This window comes from Stegodyphus dumicola, chromosome 10 (genome assembly GCF_044657685.1).
Source record: "Stegodyphus dumicola isolate Sdum_Otavi_A_Nest chromosome 10, ASM4465768v1".
Taxonomy (NCBI): domain Eukaryota; kingdom Metazoa; phylum Arthropoda; class Arachnida; order Araneae; family Eresidae; genus Stegodyphus; species Stegodyphus dumicola.
The window spans coordinates 86,188,727-86,209,080 of record NC_140777.1 but is presented as its reverse complement, the minus strand read 5'-3'; the positions used below and the strand labels follow the sequence as shown (position 1 = coordinate 86,209,080).

Genomic DNA, 20,354 nt, shown 5'->3' with positions numbered 1-20,354 from the left:
TGGATCTCCAGTTCATAAGGACTCATTCTTTTTACCATAATGCAGCTAGAAATTTTTAAGAATTTAATGTCAAGTACTTTAAAATCACTTGCGAGTAGAAATATTTACTGTTACACTCTAGAAATAAATTTCTGAACTAAATATTCGGTCAGAAAAACACTTACACGGACAGGCGCGTGGGGTGTGTCATACCCCAGTTCCAACAAAATACCGATAAATCTTTTTCTGAAACACACAGGCAAAGAAAAAGCGGTTCTGAAAGTCAACCACAACTAGAAACTCAGCTACTGAAAGCAGCACAGAATTCCAGTTTCACAAGTTAGGAGGGCCCACCAGCGGCCGAGCGGTAAAGTCGCTGAACACTGGTAGTTCGGTCCGAGGTTCGAATCCCGCGAACAGGCTGGCTGCATGGGTGTTTTCGTGGTTTTCCCCATGTGTAACGTGTATACGAGCCAGTTTCCCTTAGAAAGTCCTCCACGAAAGGCATCCCTCCTCTTAGGCAGATAGCCCTAGTGTGCTTTGCTATAATTAAATACACCACACCACAAGTTAGGAATATTCCACTTTTATGTAGGGTTGGGGTATGATACACCCCACGCGAATTCCCGCGGGTTAAGAACTGCGTTTATTATTTTTTTTAAACGCTCAGTTTGTGAAACAATTACACTCTGATTAAATTTAATAAATAAATTAATGAGATATAAACTTCGCTGAAAGGCATTATAATGACAACCGACTACGTGCGACAGAGCGTGAAAGGTAATCTTTTGTTTTTCACAGTAGCAACACTCGCCAGGAGCAGCTTTTGGAGTGTTGCCATCTGTCAATTTTGACGGGAAAAGATTTATATTTTAAATGAAAACAATGCATCTCCTTTGAGATCCTCAGGTATTGTGAAATTCTGGTATTGTTACTGTGTGACTAAGCAGTGTCTCTTAATCGTAATCTTTTCCTTTCTCTTTTTTTTTTTTAACGCTGTTTTGTTTTAAAAAATATAAACCAAGGCCAAAAAACAAAGCAAAAAAAAAAATATCTAAAAGTATTTTTTTCTCTTCTGTAAATTTTCTCAGAACATTAATTCGCTCTATCATTTTTCTTTAAATACTATCATGCATTAATTTATTTTTCTGCTCACTATTTTAATATTTCTAACGTAGAAGTACCTGTACATTAACCAAAGGCACTTCAAATGTTTAATCTTTTTTTTTTTTTTTTTTTTTTTTTTTTTTTTTGTGTGTGTGTAGGTATAAAAATTAAAGACTGTTTAATCCCCCCCCTTTTTTTTTTTGTGTGTGTGTGTGTAGGTATAAAAATTAAAGAACGTTTAATCCCTTTTTTTTTTTTTTTTTTTCGAAATGTTTAATCCTTGTTTTTTTTCGGGGGGGTGTAGGTATAAAAATTCTGTCTTCTTAAAGATACTTAAAATAAAATTTGGAAAAAAACATTTACACAGTGACAAGTCATTAGGCAATTATAAGGCCAGAATTCAGCAGAATCCAATGGGTATACTCTCCAAGTTGTAATACATTTATTTATATATTTAGACACGTGCGGTCAACAGTGTCAGGATATCATAAAAGAACTTTCCCACAAGATATCTTTTCAATGGGTACCTTCACACTGCGGTATTTATGGGAATGAGATGGCTGATATGCTTGCGAAAAAGCTACGGTTCTCCAAAAGCCAAAAACGAGTGCAAGCCTCCATTCTATTAAGCTTCTGACATCGCTAACATATCAAAAGACTTTTAGAGATTTTGCCACTAGGGCTTGTGAGGGCAAGCCTTGGAGTGATCTCTCATCAAACCCAGCTTTTGTTCCTGATCACCCGCGAACAGTTGCGGTTGCATCTTTTGGACTATTGACGGGACATGACTGTCTACAGAATCATTTATTTCTCATTGGACTAGCTGATTCGCCGTTGTGTGTTTTATGTCATAGTGGACGGCCAATGACGGCGGAACATTTGGACGAGTGTGAAGCACTGACAAATTTTTCTTGTAGATTTCAGCGTTATTAGCAAGCAAGGAGTTTAATGGCCTAACGGCCAATGTAACTGGCATTTGACAAATAAAATAAATTTATTTATTTAGGACGCAGTCCGGCCCGCCTGACAAGCAAGGCTCGTCTTATGCCACGAAGGAGCTGTGCCCATATTACACAAAAACATACGAACAAAAAATACAATTACATATTAATACACGGTTTGCCACTTTGATTATTGCACAATCAATTCCATCAGGGCCTGGAGCTTTTTTCCGTGGGAGATATTTGAAAATTTGTGAAATTTCTTTGGAAGTAAAGGCATTATCCGGTGGTGTCTTTGGGTGCTGATGTCTTCTTTGAGGGTGCGTTGAGTAGACGTACCCGTGTCTGGGTCACTTTGAAGAAAAGGGCTTGGAGAAGAATACTGGCGGTGTTAGCTGCTATGGTGGCTGTGCTATTTGTGGAATAGGGTTGAATAGGAATGCGAGAAGGCTGATATATTTTTGAGTATCAATTTTATGCAATATACCGTAAGGGTTGGTGTTAGTGGTGCAGGAGGTTCTCCAGCTGGAGACCTTGGCGTCCAGGATATGTTTTTCTATAAATAGCTCGCTCTTTCCTAAATTGTCACAAAAGATTTATTGTAGTAGTCTCATCAAGACTGGAACGAAGACGAGGCCTTAAGGCTCTGCACAAGCTGTAATACATATTCGAACGACATTTTTAGTTTCATACAATGCAACCTCATATGACGGTTATCGCCAGAAAAACAAATCCAGCGGCCAAACGGTTAAAGACTGTTGAATACTGGTAATTTATTCTAGGTTCGAAACACAAACGAACGGGCTGCCTGCGTGATTGGATTCAGCGGTTTTACCCATGTGTAACATGAATACGAGCCATTTTCCCCTAAAAAGTCCTCAACGAAGACATTCCTTTCCTTAGGCAAGTAGCCCTCATCAGCTTTCCCATTTAACACTTTACCGACCGCTAGCGGTTCAACAGCATACGCACGTCCGACCTGCAGCTCAGCCGCAGATTCTCCCTGTTCTGAATAACTGTCAGGACAATCTGATAAATAGTCTAAATAAAATTATCCAGTACCATTTTTTTAGCTCATCGTGAACGGTAATTTTTTTAAAAAAACGGTGTGAAAATGTGAGAGTTTACGAAGCAAAGCACTTAACGCAAATGAGCAATATATATCAATATAAATAATAAAATGCAGATGATATAGCAAATGGCAATTTTTTATCGCCATGGCTAACGACTGATAGGCTTTTTTTAGGTAACCCTGAGAATAAGTCGATTAATAGTCTATCGGTCGGTAGGCGTTGGCGAAAAAAAGTCGATTAATAGGCCATCGGTCGGTAGGCGTTGGCGAAAAAAAGCCGATTAATAGGCTATCGGTCGGTAGGCGTTGGCGAAAAAAAGTCGAATAAGCTATCAGTCGGTAGGCGTTGGCTGTCAATTTGTATTGACTGGAACTGTTTAACAAATCTGTAGTTTTGCACAATTTAGAATTGTATTGAAAAATTTAAGAATTAGTTTCCTTTTTTTTTTTTTTTTTTTTTTTTTCATCTGTGAGTCAAGTCATTATTTACAAAACATTTGCTTCTGTGGATAATAGTAAAATAGTGTACATATTACAATGAAATTCCCAACTGCAATTTCATGTTTGTCTTGTGGATAATTGCGACACAGTGTGCAAATTGCTATGGACGCACATAATGAGGTGTGCTAACTGTTAAGGACACGAAGTTATGATGTATCAAAGTGGACAAGTAGTATTTACTTGAACGATGAATTTAACAAACGTGAACATAGAATAGCCTACACAACATCATATACTTTGGGCTATGGAACTATCAATTGCCTGAACTGATGTGACTTGCTTACTCTGTGGATAACTGCAAAAATAACGGACACACATCATTAGGTGTGTAACTGATAAGAATATGAAGTTATGATGTATTGAAGAAGACATAGGTTTAAAAACATGTTGATATATAAGTTCCACTCTCCACAACATAGATCCTATCCATGACAATGTAATTATTAATTGATCGTATATGTATTTTCATATGGATTATTATGTAACAATTATTGTATAGATGACACTGTCCATTTAGCATTGTAATATTACTATCATTGATTCAGTGAATGCCGCTGGCGGCGGATGTAGATTCTTTTCCATCGCATGGACATATAACTCTGATTGGTGTAGAACCTTAGGTCGGAGGTCCATGCGACTGCGTATCAGTAGGCGTTGGCGAAAAAAAGCCGGTTAATAGGCGATCGGTCGGTAAAGTGTTAAGTAACCAGTCACAACAGGTGCGGAAATCAAGGCTCACCTATCTTTCACGAATTTAAAAAACTCCATGAACAATAATTCTCAATGATAATCCTGCTTTAACATATTCGAATAGTACATCTCCAACCTCATACAAAGTTATCATCATACAAATTAATGCATATTTCTTTGGCTAATCCTGCAAAGCTTGAGTCATTGCAACTCGCTGAAATTATACAAGACCACCTTGTTTTTAACCCATCCATTGATTTTACAGTTCTAACTCTTTATTTTCCATCGACAATTTGCGAAACAAATGACTGAACACATTGCAAAACATTTTTCACAGTTGTCGTTTCTAATCCTCCTGGTCTGAGACGATCGCTTGATCAGGTTCATGGAATTTATCATGGCCAAGAAGTAATGAGCGCCTGTTGTTGATCTGGCCTAAGAAACCTTACATTACAACTTTTGCCGAGTTTTGCTCCCAGTTTCGAAGGACAACGCCCATTAAAGGGACGGATCCGATGGTCTCCTACCCCTCTTTCCCTACTACCGCTCATCTGATGGGACAAAAGTGTCCCATTCAGCAAAGACAATCCATACCTTTTCCAGGATTCGAGCCGGGGAGAAACTCTACATAAAACTTGAGTGCTGAGTTTATAGCAGCGCAATTTACGTATGCCAGTGGGCAGTACATTTTTATAGTTAAGCCGCTTATTTAACAACGGATATAAAACATTAGTTCATTATCCAAAAGATACCTTTTGGCCTATCCTTGCAAAATTTGAAATCAATCTAGAATCAGCATTCGTGAAAGAATATTTTATATCTCTAAAACTGTAACACTAATTACCTAAAAAGATATGTTTTTCAGAATGACTTAAGGAAGCACTGTTCCAATCTGCTTTTCGATTGCAAATTCTACAATGTAACGTACCATCATACTTCAAAATCTGTACTTCAAAATTTAGATGGCTTTTATTACAAAGAGCATTATTAAATCTTTACTTTGCTGAAGCGAGCCATCTTTTTCAAATTTAAAATTAGTTGCACAGAACGAAGTAGTTTCGGAAAATCAAACAACACTGATTACTTCAGATTTTTCTTCCATATCAGCAGTTGAAGTCTACTACGTCTATCGGCTTATCCCAATCAATCATTTTCTACCGGAAAGCAGCACGGAAATGATCAGAAACTTGAGGGAGGCGAGTTGGGAAAACGGAAGGCAAAACCCTCATTATTTTACTTCAAAATAAAAGACAGTTCCTTTCTTTTTTTTTTTTTTTTTTTTTTTTTTTTACAGTCCTCTACAGACTGAGATTATAGAATACTTCCCTACCCTCCATTCGCCAACCCCAAATCTTCTTATTCACCCTCATTACATACTGCTCGCCTCCTTGGAATGGGTGTGGAGGGATGAAAAGCCACCACTTTTATTTTGTTCTGGCCCCACATGAGCGAGTTTGCCGTCTGTCCCAAAAAGTACGCCCACAAGACACCAAGCTTCTCCTAGACCAGAATCACGAACAGACTACTAAACGCATTTATTATTTTTTACCATTTTTGTTTTTTATTTTATTTTATTTATTTATTTATTTATTTATTTATTTTTTTTACATATAATCATACAGCTAGTTATTTTTATTTCACATTCCCGTCTTTTAAGAGAGAGTACGGGCGAAAGGAAGGCATGCAACGATTTTCAGCGGCGGGGAGATAAGGATGAAAAAGAAGGCTAGGTATATATATCTGATGACAATGTTATGTGAAACATTTTTTTTAACTTCAATTTGTCATTTGTTGCACAAAAGCATGCGCAATCAGAAATTCCTCCCTCTGCCAAACAGTTAAAGGAATGGAAATCCTGTTTGGTTACAAGTGTCACAGCAAGATCCAGCCATTTGACAAACCCTTGCGCCATGGAAATTTTATGTTATTGTTGTATTCTTTCTGCAGACAAATAAAAAAAGGGGTTCCTTGAAGAATCAAAGCGAGTGAAATGGTTTTGTCTGTCGTTAGTTAAGCAGTTTAGGCAATAGAGATGACATTAGTAGCAAAATAATTTTATCAATATACAAATCAAAGACGTTATAAATATTTTTCCGGTGAATCTTTACATTATGGTAACTTGGCGATTTTTTGGCGACCAATCCTGATACAGCAACTTGCTAGTTTTCTTTTGGACGCCATTTTGTTTTCACAAAGTAAAGGCATGTTTTTTTTTTTTTTTTTGTTTTGTTTTGTTTTGTTTTACTCTACATTTTTTCCAACAATATGCTAGCCGAATTAAGCTTATACTAGAACTTTTACGGTACAAAAATGCTTAATCATGACGAAGATTAGGTGCGAAATTGGGAGAAAGTGCAGAATCGCAAACTGCTTCCCGCGTTTTTAAGAATTGCACATACGCGGTATCCATTTTCACTTAAAAAAAACATCCCAGAATTGCATAAAAATGGCATTGCGCACACTCTTGACTTTATCTATGTACACATCGACCTATTTTCACGTAAAAAGTCAAAGAAAATTGACAAAAATCCAATTCTTCTTACTCTTGTAAAAAGCACCAAACAAATAAGTGGGCGATTCTGCACTTTAGCAGCGAAATTGTTTCTAAGTGCTTATTAGCTAAAATCGCGATCGGAATTTTCTGAAAATGTCACATGACATGTCTCATGGTCTCTCATTTCTCTGAGACAAAATAATCTGTGATTCGAACTGTGTGCTTCTCAGATTATTGCTAAAGTCCTACCTAGTAACCTTTATCGCCTTACCAAAATGTCGCCGAATTACCTGTTACCATATTCCAAAGATTAGCCGGTTTTTCTTATGCGTAACTTGAATTTGAGCCGATTTTTCTCAAAATGTCTTCCACAAAGGCATCCTTTCCCTTAAACAGATAGTTTTCGTGTGCTTTGCTCTAATCCAAATAATCCAGTCCATCCATCCAAATTGGGTTAAAATAAACTGCCTTCAGGTTAAAATTCCGTGCGATAGCTTGTTTTGTAATTATACAAGTCTTTTGTAGACTACAATTAGCATACTTCATTGAGCATAACACTTGCACTAGCAGAAGGCGTTTTCTATCACATTTTAAATGTATCATTTATGTAACAGAAGCAACTCACTTTCGAGGTAGCTTATCGTTTATTATGATATTCTGGAAAATACTGACAAAGCAGAATATGTTTTACTACTTGAAGTCCAAAAACTGTAATTAAGAGTAACTAAGATTTTTACATGAGGTAGTTTTAAAAGCAACTTTCCTGTAGTAGATATTATTTACTGCGTGAAACAATAACTTATATTTTTGGATAATAAAAAAATTCACTATCATCATAGCCAGAGTGGATCTGATGAACACAAAGTAAAAAGCGCCAAACAAATAAGTGGGCGATTCTGCACTTAAACGCTTAGAAACAATTTCGCTGCTAATTAGTTAAAATCATGATCGGAATTTTCCGGAAAATGTCACATGACATGTCTCATGATCTCTCCTTTCTCTGAGACAAAACAATCTGTGATTCGAACTATGTACTTCTCAGATTATTGCTAAAGTCCTAGCTAGTAACCTTTATCGCCTTACCAAAATGTCGGCCAAACTACCTGTTACCATATTCTAAAGATTAGCCATTTTTCCCTCGTAACTTCTTTTTGGGGATAAAAACAGATTACTTTCCATAAATAGAAGTAAGCAATGTTGAAGGAAAATGATGAATAAGAGTAAAATAGCTGACGTACCATGTTTTCTATAGAGGATCTACTAATGTTTTCTATAGAGAATCTACTAATGTTTTCTATAGAGGATCTACTAATGTTTTCTATAGAGGATCTACTGTTTTATGGATGCTATGCCGAGAATGACACAAGTAAGGCATCTGCTGCCCAAGTAAAAAAAAAAAAAAAGGCGCGGAGGGGAATAAAAGATAACTAGATTGTAAAAGTAATACAAAATAAATTCAGGGACGCAAACAGACATTCATCTAATAGAACTGTTTATCTCAATTGCAAAATTACAGCTACTATTTAATTTGAGTTACACATAGACGCATCTCGTTAGCTTTGCTGTTATTATATTTTATATTTTGGCACAATTATAAAAACCAATGCGACAAAGCAATTACTAATCGCAGATAATTAATCTTGAATTCTATATTCGGTTTAGTACTTATGTGATCCTTGTTCTGTGATGGTGTAGCGGGAACACAATTTAATGCTTTTATACAATTATTAAGATTTTCTGAGTGGCAACATGATTTAATGTTCTTGTGTAGTTATTAAGATTTTCTGAGTGGCAACATGATTTAATGTTCTTGTGTAGTTATTAAGATTTGCTGTGTGGTAACAATTATTTAAAAAGTTGTTACCTTTAGTTTTCCATGACTACATTTGCGTAAGCCTTTTTTTTTTTTTTTTTTTCTTTTTTTCTTTCTTTAAAAAGCTGTTATATTTTTATGTTAAAAATTCGTAATATTTTGTAATAAATAAGTATGAAAGCCATATAAATAAGAATATGCTGTTTTAAAGACTAAGAAGAAGCATTTTTTTTAAAATTTTAAAACACTTTGGATGTTTAGTTTCGATTTTTAATCTTCTTTCATCTCTTACAATAGTTTGATTTACGAATTTACAATTATATGTTATTGCACAGGCGCTGCATATTCAACAGCATTTACTTAGAATTTTCAATGAATCTTTATCATTTTCTATGATTTACCAATGTGAATTAATTGTAGCATATGCAGTGCATGACAGGCAGAATGCTTATACTTCACAATCGAAAAATAACATAGAATCAAACACTGTATAGACAAAAGTTCCTGTCTTTCTGAAGATAAGCTATTAACAATTGTCAGCGTCCTAGTGCCATCTACCAGCTGCTTTAAACCTCACAAAAAACTGAAGTTTAATGATCTTGTTAACTGCAATATCCTCGGAACCTAGCACTGCAGGATTTACGTATAAGCTACACAAGTTATAGCTTAGCGCCCCCCCCCAAAATTAAATATAGTATTAAAATTTGTTTTAATAGACTTATATCTCAAATAGCTTAGATATTTTAGATCATAAATAGTCATACAGTCATAGTACTTCATTCATTCGAAAACAATATTCAATAAACTACAATATATAAAAATGATTACAAAATAGGTTTTCTGTTAAATGATTTTGCCCAGAGGTAGCTAATACAATTAGACTTGGGGACATTTAAAAAAGGGTAGGCTATTGTACAAGTGTGGTATACGAAATAGCTAATTTAAATCACGTAGCACCCCATATTAACACTGACAAAAAAAATTAAGGATTCAGAATACTACTTAATGATGCGTGTGTATTTAACCTTGAGAAAAACTAACTGGCAAACAGGTTCATTAGAATCTGCAAAGCAGTAAGAAGAGTCATGTTTGTTAGGACTTCGTTGCAGTTATGACAGCACTGACACCAGCAGATTGGATTATTTAATTACGGCAAAACACGAGAAAGAGATAACAGATTTGAAACTAATTAAACAATCTGAATCTTTAGAATTGCCCCATCGCAATATCCTGTTAATTGAAACTCAGAAAAGAAATATGAATTCTAAACACTTCTGCGAGCTTGTTAATAGCCCATTTTGAACACTTAGCCAGATTAATTAAAATAAGATAATATACACAGAATGCCTGAAAGAAATAATCTTACAATTGCGTGATAGTTCTATGTTTAAAGGTATTAACCTCGGGCTGTGGTGTAGCATTACGTAATCCAGACAACCTGGCAGCGGAGATTTGTGGACTTGAACACCTGGATCAACAAGATCAATGCGTTCGTTTTTGAATTACCTGGCAGGCAGGATGCATTAGCAGCTGCTTATTTTTCAGATTTAAAGCAGATCTATTCCGGTTTGAGTAATTATCTGACTCGATGCTCGGTTTGGGTACGTATAAAGTGATCTAAAGCAAGTATTCTTTACATCTGATCAAACCGGTAATATCAGGAAATGCTTCATAAGTTAATGTTCTACGCTATCTTATTTTCAGACTTACAAACTAGTTGAAAAGTTTAAAGAAAAAAAATGGCACCAGCAGCAAAAATGAAGGAAAATATTTTTAGTCCAAAGAGACAATTTGCTCAGAAGCACTAATAATTTCATTCTGGCATTTTGCGTTGATGTGAATCAACGCAAAACACAGTGATCACTATAAGCGTTGTTTCACTTTTCAAATTGTTGCCACCAAATGCTATCGGCCTGTATTATATTTAAAGAAATTAAATAATGAAGAATCTGCATAAAATGTATGTATGTTTCTCACATTGTGATAAAATAACGGTACCTCGGGCCATCCAATACTGAATAACGTAATCCTCCTGCGAATAAGGACATGTTTAACCCCACATTTGAAATTCGGAATTTGTTTTATTATCGATTTCATATTTTGTAAAACTTTAACGAATTTTTGATTAACAAACTCAAGGATTTCAAAGCGAGCAATGGCAACGTTGTATAGAAAAAATATTTTTATCTCCAACGCGCGAGACCGTGTATCGGAAATTCTAAAGATATGCTCATCTTGAAATTACTTTACGATATTGCTGTTAAACTGAATTTGATGGTTTAAGTGCGAAGAACATGATATTTAATAAATAAAGGTAACACACAAAATGTTGAAAAAACGCTCCTTTGGACGTAGTTTAAAATCTGAAACCTTTCAGAATTTTATTTATTTATTTATTTTTAAATAAAAGAAATTAGACAATTTTCAGTCACAGCCTCTTATAGCCTGAAAATATTTTGCGTTTAATAATAATTAGTTGTGAAAATATGTTTGTGTACATCAGTGATGCATTCTAAACAGTACAATTTTGTAGAATCCTGACTATCCCAAGTAATGCGACCGGGTAACTGAGATACAGAAAAGTTCATCTATTTACATGGCAAATATTTATGATTTTTCTTTGCCCAGTACCTTATTTAATTTTATGAAACATAAAAATAATACACATTTATGCGTATTTTGTGACAACACACAACACTTTTTGTATTATTAATACTTATGGTAGTTTCAAGCATGAAAATGTCTACCGTACTTGGTAGTTTATCACAAATGGTTTGTCTCGTACTGAAGTTCAAAATCTATACTATTAAAATCCGTGCGTGTCTGCTTGCGTCATCATCTCTTTCGATCATTCTCATCTTCGTACAACTTTAATCAGCTGATACACTGATTAGAAACTCTAAAGACGCTAATTTTTGCTCTCATTTTTCCGAGTGGCAAGTCTCGCACGCTAGAGATAAAATTCTGCTTTATTTCGAAAAGTGTTGCCACTGCTCGCTTTCAAATCGTAGAGTTTGATAATAAAAAATTCGTAAGTTTCACAAAATATGAAATAAAAATTGTATTAACTAGCATTAAATATATTATTATTACATAAGATCATGTTTTAACGTGGAAGAAAGCATGCGATTTCATGTATGTCGAACATTTTATAGATAGAATTTAGTTTCTTGGTTTGACAACAGATTTACGAATTGGTTGTTGCTTGGAAAAAATGAACTGATTTCATTCATATTAAATTTTTTTTATGCACTTTCTTTGCAGTGTATAGAAGTCACAAATTTTGCTTTGGTCGCAATTAGCAACTTTGTATACAGTACATTAAATTAATAGCTTATTTTCAGTTTTTCAGTACATAGAACTTTTAATATTGCTTTGGCCGTAGCTAGTATAATAATAAAAGCTGATTTCTATGCTTGCATTAAAATTTGGCAGAAAAAGCATGCTAAACATATAATAAAGTAAACCAAAAGGGATAAATATTTATGTGACCAAAAAATAATCTAACTGAAAGAGATACATACCGAGGATTACTGATGTTTCTCTTTCTAAGGATGTTTTATCTAAAAAACCTGATATTAGAGAAAAAAATGGTACTATTCGGTTTCAAGGGCCGTAAAAAAATTGAAGCGAAAATTTACGCGCAAAAGCGCCAAATCTTGTAATCATTTAACAGCGCGCCAAATCTAGCGTACGCGCTGATTTCAGAATGAATAAGTTTATATAGTTCTATATTTCTTAAGACGCCATTGAAATACTAGTTTGATTTTTAAATCATTTTTTTGATTTTAAATCCTTCTTTGATATCCTATGGATTTAACAATTTGGGAATTGCCCATGACGAAAAGTCGGCAATAGAATTTTGGGTAAAGTGCGGAATCACCCACTGCTTGACGCGTTTTTAAGAATTGCACATACTCGGTATCCATGTGCACATCGACCTATTTTCACTTTAAAAAAAATCTTAGAATTGCACAAATATGGCACTGCGCACACCCTTGACTTTATCTATTTACACATCGACCTATATTCACTTAAAAAGTAAAAGAAAATTGACAAAAATCCGCGATAAGTCGGTAGCGAAATAGCGATGCAGGTATCCATTCAGTTATGTTTAGCATTTTTGATATAAATTATAATAATGATCTGAAATAGTTATTTACATTTATGCCTCCATTCAGTAATGTTTAGCCTTTTTCATGTAAATTATATTAATAAAAAAGTATTATATGAAATTAACCTTTCATCTAAATTAAAACATCAATCTTAAATAGTTATTTACTATTATACTTCCTTTCTTGCCGCAATTATTAGGGTTGCCGCTTTTATTTTTGGCAGCATTGGCATCAACAATAGTTTGGCGATTTTTTACGACCCTCGAAACCGAACAGTACCGAAAAAATAAACCTTAGACTGGCGTAGAATTTGGAATGTAATTCGAACTCAAAAATTTTATCAAAATCTGTATCATCCAAAGTATATGTTTATCTTATTTTAAATTAAAAGTAATATATTCGAAGGAGTCGTAATAATAAAATAAACATAATCAAAGGAGCGATACGACAGAAAACCATAACTCAACATCAAAGAATAAACATACAATGTTAAAGAGACAGATGCTTTTATCTCCGAACTCCACATGAAATTACATGACAAAGATTAAAAATTCGACAGAGATAAGACAACAAATTATCCCGCGAGTAACTTTATCGTTGAGCAAAGTTGAAAAATAAACGCAACAAGAAAACAAACTTTCTCGCTATTTTACATCAAGTTTTAACGCAAATGGTGGTTGTTACGCTTGAGTGAAACCTGCCTCTCCGGTGATTTAAGTAGTTTCACATCGTCTGCAAGATCCTGTGCTCAAAAATTTACCACAGTGTATCGTTTTCCCAAGACTATTCTACTTAGTGCATCATGGTTAAGGTTACAGCGATTAATTAAGCGCTACACGTTCTTTCGTGCACTAATTACTAGCAAGGTAACTTGATGCTCTGGTGAGCTATTAATTTAGTAAAATATTTTAATAAAGAGGAATATAATTTGAGAAGAAAACATAATTATCAAGTATTTCCATTGAAATACTTCATAGCTGAAACATTAAGTATCATTTATTTGCACTGCGATTAAAGAATACAGCTTTACAAATGTTTTATAGCAATAGTCGATTAAGATTTATAGATAATTTTATTTATGCTTACAGAAGAATTATGCGAAACAAGAGACCGTCAACTTTGCGGTGAGGTACGAGTTAACTTTACAAATATATTTCATTAATAAAAATAATACTGAAAGCGATTTAAAAAATTGTATGTGACTGATAAAGTTTTAAAGCCTAAAAAAAATTCCAGCAAACCTGCCAAACGATAATTGGCAGCATTTATTACTATGATATCTAAACTACTTCTTCTAAAATACCGTCTACTTTACTGATAGAATTTTCTGCCGTTAATCATTTGCTGTCACAGATTCGAAAGAACAGCAGTGAAGTTTTGCTATAGGCGGGAATTAATCCTGATTATTTTCAAATAAACATTTACTTTGCTTTGCTTATGGATCTGAACATTTACTTTGCTTTGCTTATGGAAATGAGGGCTATTATCTGCTTGGGTTACAAAAACTTCGTTTCAGAAAGGTGAAGCAAAGCTCATAATGATGGTCATTTTGATTGGAAAGGGATAATTGACCATGTTAGAGAAACAGACGATGAATTCCATATTTTAAGAAACAACGCGCAGATTTTTGAAAAGAATTCAGCGGACTTGGGGGGGGGGCTCTTCACAATGGCACCCGGTGTAGGAGTGATGCAGTCTCATGCAAGTTGCCCACTGTTCGAAATGACAGAAATCTTCATATTGGTGATGTGACATACGAAAGGGTTCGGTTGATTTTATTGTTATGGAGATTTCTGTCTCTTAGAACAGCGAAAGTTGTATTTTAAAGCGGTCGACATGCATAAACGTGCCGCACTGTTATTAAGGACCGTTATGCCTGAAGAATTTTAATAGAATAATTGATTTTTGTTGAGCAGTTCCATTCTCAACAAGCAGCTTTCAGAATTCGCAACCATCCACCTTATTTAGCAGATTTGGCATCTGCGGATTACTGACTAAATAATGAAGAATCTGCATAAATGTATGCATGCTTCTCGCTCTGTGGGGGGGAAAGGCAGATAGAGACGTCAAATTTTGAATAACGTACGTCTCCACCCAAATCTGGCTATCTGGAATCCCGAATTTGGAATTTGTTTTATTATCTGTTTCATATTTTGTAAAACTATATCGAATTTCTGATTAACAAAACGATTTCAAAGCGAGCAATGGCAACACTGTACGGGGGGGGGGGAAATTATCTCCAGCGCGCGAGACTGTGTATCGGAAATTCTAAAGATACGCTCATTTTAAATTTATTTTGCGATATTATTGGAATTTTATGATTTACGTGCGAAGATCGTGATATTTAATAAATAAAGGCAGCCCATAAAACGTTAAAAAACGCCCCTTTGGGCGTAATATAAGATCTGAAGGTTTTCAGAATTCCCCCCTCCCCAATTTTCGATTTATTTTACAAACTTCGTAAAATTAGTAATTAAAAAATTTAGCACATAAATAGACAGAAGTACAAACATCATTGCATTCTTTACTTTAAGATGCCAGTTACCGTTCCGTACTTCAACAATGAAGTACTTTGCTATCTAGTATCTATACTTTGTACATAGAAATTTATAAATCGTAGGCCGGGAAAAAATAGGTAAAAAAAAAAAGAAGAGGGAAAATGTGCAATAATTTTATCGCGGGAGAAATAAAGTAAAATTCGCGGAACTTTTGTGGCTTGAGATTTATTTACGTTACCATTTTGTGTTCGAGGAATCTATATTAGCATTTCGTGGGGGGGGGGGAAGCAATGCCTATCGGAAACGTAACAGTAACACAATTAACCAGTACAAGTAATTAAATAAACTTTATATTAAAAAATTTTTTATTCAAATTTACATTTATAAACTATTAGATTCTGGAACCGTATTTAAGATTAAGCCTACCATTACCGTTATTTTAGTCTAAACTTACAATTTAAATAAAAATTATTTTTATACATTATGCTGTACATATATACATTTTCTTTTTAAAGTTGCTGATTTAAAAAAAAATTATATAAATAAATAATTAAAAAAAAAAAAAAAACTATCGTTTGCATCGGACTTTGAGAAATAGCCTCGTATCGACACGGGTGAAACCGCGAAAACGCCTATGCAGCCAGCCTGTTCGCCTAGAATCGATTTTGTTTTGGTGTATGTGATTATAGCAGTCGTGTAGATACATGCATGCTTACTGTAATGAGAATGGCATGATTTAACACAATACCCAAAATTTTGGAAAGCCTAGAACGTTTTTAACATCAGTATCTACCTATAATTCTTTATTAACATACGTATCATCAACTCTTTTACTACTTACTGCCGTTATCTACAGCTTTTAATTTTTTAATCAGAAATCAGACTGCCTTCGACTGTCTATAGCGATCCTATCAGCATCCATTTTGTCTCCTGATTTCGTTTGTCTATTTTAACCATTTGCAATTCTGGCATCCATGAAAAGCCTACAGAACTATGGCCTTTTACCTCGCATTTAAACTGCAAATATTTCATCGCTGTTCAAACGGCAATCTTGCTGCTTTAAAGCCATACTGTTTCATTGATAAACATTATCCTGCGATAATTTGAAAAATACGTTAACGAACCAGACGATAGCATGACCAACACCTTGACGCAGGGCTTTCGTCACGACATGCATTAAGATTTTCGCCATACTATCGTCCGGTTGGCAGTATTCATTAGATGCCGCTTTCGCCAACTCCCGCGCGTAATAATTTTAAGTAATGTATGTAGAATGAGTAAATCTGTTATTCCTAACTTTTTACTAACTTAAGGAAGAATCTAACCATTAGAAACATTTGACTAAATATTAATGTATGTTTTTGGAATTATTTTACTATTCTAAACTGCCTCATTAAGATAAATTTCAAAAATTTTAGGCAGGAATTTTAACTAGTGTAATTATTCTGTTGGACAATCAAATAACTATTTATCTTGTTTTTAAAAAGCAAATTTATATGAATGCTTTAAAATTCAAAAAAAAAAAAAAATTAACTGCGCAAAATTCTTCGGTACATTAAACATATAAGTAAACAAAAACACCGATATCTTTCAGTGCTGAAAATTTGATCTAAAATTAAAAATTACAAAAAATACAAAAAATAAAATTTTATTTAAAAAAAACTTTTCATTATGATCGATTTAAGATTCATTACTATCATTCGCCACAAGGATTTCAACAAAAACTTTAATACTATAATATTTGCACTTACCAACGGCTCAGCGGATAAGACCACTAAGTTCGACTGATCTCAAATTCGGGCAAACGGGTTGGTTGCTGGGTTCTCCATGTGTGACTTTAGTTAAACATGGAGTTTACTACAGAGTTTATTACGAGTCAGTTTACTACAGAAAATCCTCTATGAAAGCATCTCTCCCCTTCGCCATTATTTAATAAATCCAAGCCTATAATTTTTATGTCGAAATCACATTCCAGGCAACGAAAAACAATTCATTATCATAAGATCTTTTCCCTTATTTGTAATAAAAAATTAGGGAACACGTTATATTTATTTTTATCAAAGAATTGCTCATAATTGTTTTAAAATCTGTTTCTCGCTACAATTTAAAATATTCAACGAAACTTTGGTTGATTTTTAGAAACCATAATGAAACTTTTTGAATTCCTTTAGTAACACTATTATACTCATATGTCTTGAAAGTAATCAATTCCTATTTATAAAATCTGTAAGAACACACGCGAAATATAGGATGATACATTTATAAAAACTCATAAATATTTTTATTCCTCAGTAACTATCGTCGTCTGACACTTAAAGTAATTCATTCACGATTTAAGGGAGTTTCAAGCAATTTTCTGTTTATTCTCCATGTTGTCTTGTCCATGTATTTCATGGAAGAATGGCTGCCAGGCCTCAAGGAGGTTGAATTTCTACTTCCATCCCAATTTTGAGGGAGAGAACCCCCGGGGGGGGGACTGAGGGTCTCCCGTCCCTCTCCCCTATCATCATCATACAAACTTCTTTTTGCTTTTTTCGAATAGTTTGAATTATATAGTCAACAATATATAATTCAAACTATCCGAAAAAAGCAAAAAGAATATGAGCAATTTACTTCAGCATATAAATACTGAATATTCACCAAATACTTAATTTAGATTTGGTGGCGTAAAACCTGTTACAAATGCTAATAATCACCTTGAAAAAAACAAAGCCAGTATAAAATAATATTTCTTATACTTGTATAAAAAGTATCATTAATTATCATTAACAGTTATAAATTTTAATCTATAATTAACAATTGTAGGCATATTTAAATTTTCAAAAGCAAATAAATGAATATGAATTTCATAACGAATATATGTTTTTTTCTTCCTTACAATCTAAGAGAAACTATTTTCCTAATTTTTTTCCACTTCATTTATTTATACGTAATGGCATCGCACTTTTACATTATTTAATTGCACATTTACGGAAATAAAGCAAAAAATCTTACCTGATATCGCTTGAAGTGGAACTTCGTTATTGCCAAAACCTTTTTCAGTATAGGCATATTTAACGTTTGTACAAGTTAATTCTTTAGTGTTCTTCAAGTCTGTTGATATCGTACTGTAAACACCGCTGGCTATTGCGGTGTATGTTAAGAAACATAAATATGCGGTTACAACACACATAAGACTATTGAGATTCTGGGCTATCCACATGCTAGACGACATGCTTGTTCACTTGTCAAATATAAACAGCTTTCAGAGATGATTACTTTTTCATTTCGAATGCGAAGAAACTGATTCGATTGTAGACTTCGGTAGGAATAAGATATAGAAGTAGATAGTTGGCCTTAATTTAAAATAAACATATCTTTTCGCATGTCGTTTCGGCCACCGCAAGAACAAACACCTATCACACGTCTTATACCTTCCACTTGCATTGAATCCAGATCAGCAGTACATTTTGACAATGCTGCCTGGCTATTCTATCTTTTGCCATTTCCCCCTGCTGCAGCATTAAAATATAATTATTTCGCAACTTCTATCTTTTAACGAAATATAATTAATTTAAAATATGTTTTTGTTATAATCTTTGAAGATATTATGATATTTTTTTGACATATTTTAAATGTAATATATGTTATTTACGTTTTGAGAACGTAAGAACACGCAATTGCTTCAACAGCTGCCATCTGATTCGCCATTGGAGGACGACCTGAGAGATTTTAGTTTGCGTGTTTATCACCAGATGGCGATACTACTGCATGAATGGCATAGTTTTCCCACACTTCAGCTATCACTCGGATATTCTTTTGAAGCTAATTTTATGCTTTTCGACGCAAATAACATAAATATTCATCAGCATTTCCAACTAAAGCAGTTATTTTAAACGATTAGTTAACACACTTCAAATTTACAGCGAGTGAAATTAACTTGATTGATCTCCTGGTGTTCTTTTGCTTACAATCAACAAATATATAAAAATGAACGGGGGGAGAAATCGAATCTGGAAGTAAAAAAATACATTTCAAACATTCTTAATCAGTCGAATTTGTCAACGTTGTTCTCAAAAATATTATGTGTATAATGTGGAGGGACTTGCACTTTTATAATTTATTAAGAATTATTATTTAAAATACAGACACGCACTTTTTTTTCATTTAGTCATTTGCGCACGAGGCTTGCGAAAAGGCAAATTAAAAGTATTAGTTCTTTAGCCAAGACTTAGTTTAGAAACACGAATTTTACCTTGTTTCACTTTTCATTCGAATCCGTTGCTATTCGGTAAAATGTAAGATATTTATCTTTCAAATTTAATCTGTCTGTTATTAATTAATAACTTAGCTTAGGCTATTTAAGAGCAACAAATGCAGTTTTTGAGGATATTATTATTATCATTTTTACTTTTTAATCTGATTGGTTTAAATAAAAATGCATTTAATTCATGATATATCTAATTAAAAACATTAAATATTTGTAAAGAAAGGCATCGAAAAGTCTCTCTCTTTTAAGAGAGGATAGCAAAGATTTAAAATAAAATATACGTTACTAAAACTTAAAATCCTTACAATATAACGTAGAATTCAAACTCATAACAGACTTGGAGCGAATTATCTTTCTTCTGAAGCTAATGACAAAGATTTGAGAAGGTTATAAAATAACCTTTTTATTGTCAGCGAATAATCGCTGAAGTTCGTGTAACAAGAAACAACAAGATGGAAGGGTAACTAACCCTTTATTATTCCAATAAGATTTAACAAAACTCCGTCTTGGAGTTTACAATCAAAGCCGACACTTGGGCTTGAACTTAAGATACTAAAAATTAAACTAAAACTAAGATTAACTAAAGAAATATAGCCGAAGCTATCAAGATTCTAATCGAGTAGGCCGCTTAACTCTATTTGACTACGAAGCTTATCAAAGGCCTGAGTACGGCCGAGCGTAATAACAGCTTTGAGAGACAGAAAGTGGCCAAAAGGCAGACGCGCGTAAATCAGAAACTCTGATTCTCTCTAACTCTGCAAGTAGACTTCGCGGTTTAAGTACCGTTCCTCCTCATTAAGTAATCAGAGTGATTCCAAAACTACGTTCTAGCCGGAAGTAGTAAGTTGAAGTTAAGAATTTGACAGGAAAGGCACTTTAACTTAAACTTCAAATG

General features: G+C 33.9%; 1 protein-coding gene across 1 annotated transcript in view; it reads right to left on the bottom strand.

Annotated features, from left to right (window-relative positions):
* The window catches only part of LOC118192072 (glypican-6-like), a 419,518-nt gene extending 400,881 nt beyond the window's left edge, over window positions 1-18,637 (bottom strand). Inside the window, exon 1 of the mRNA XM_085825209.1 lies at window positions 18,205-18,637. Within this exon, the coding sequence (XP_085681335.1) occupies window positions 18,205-18,424 (220 nt within the window). The 5' untranslated portion in view covers window positions 18,425-18,637. The remainder of the gene's footprint in view (window positions 1-18,204) is intronic.
* Between the last annotated feature and the right edge of the window lie 1,717 nt (window positions 18,638-20,354).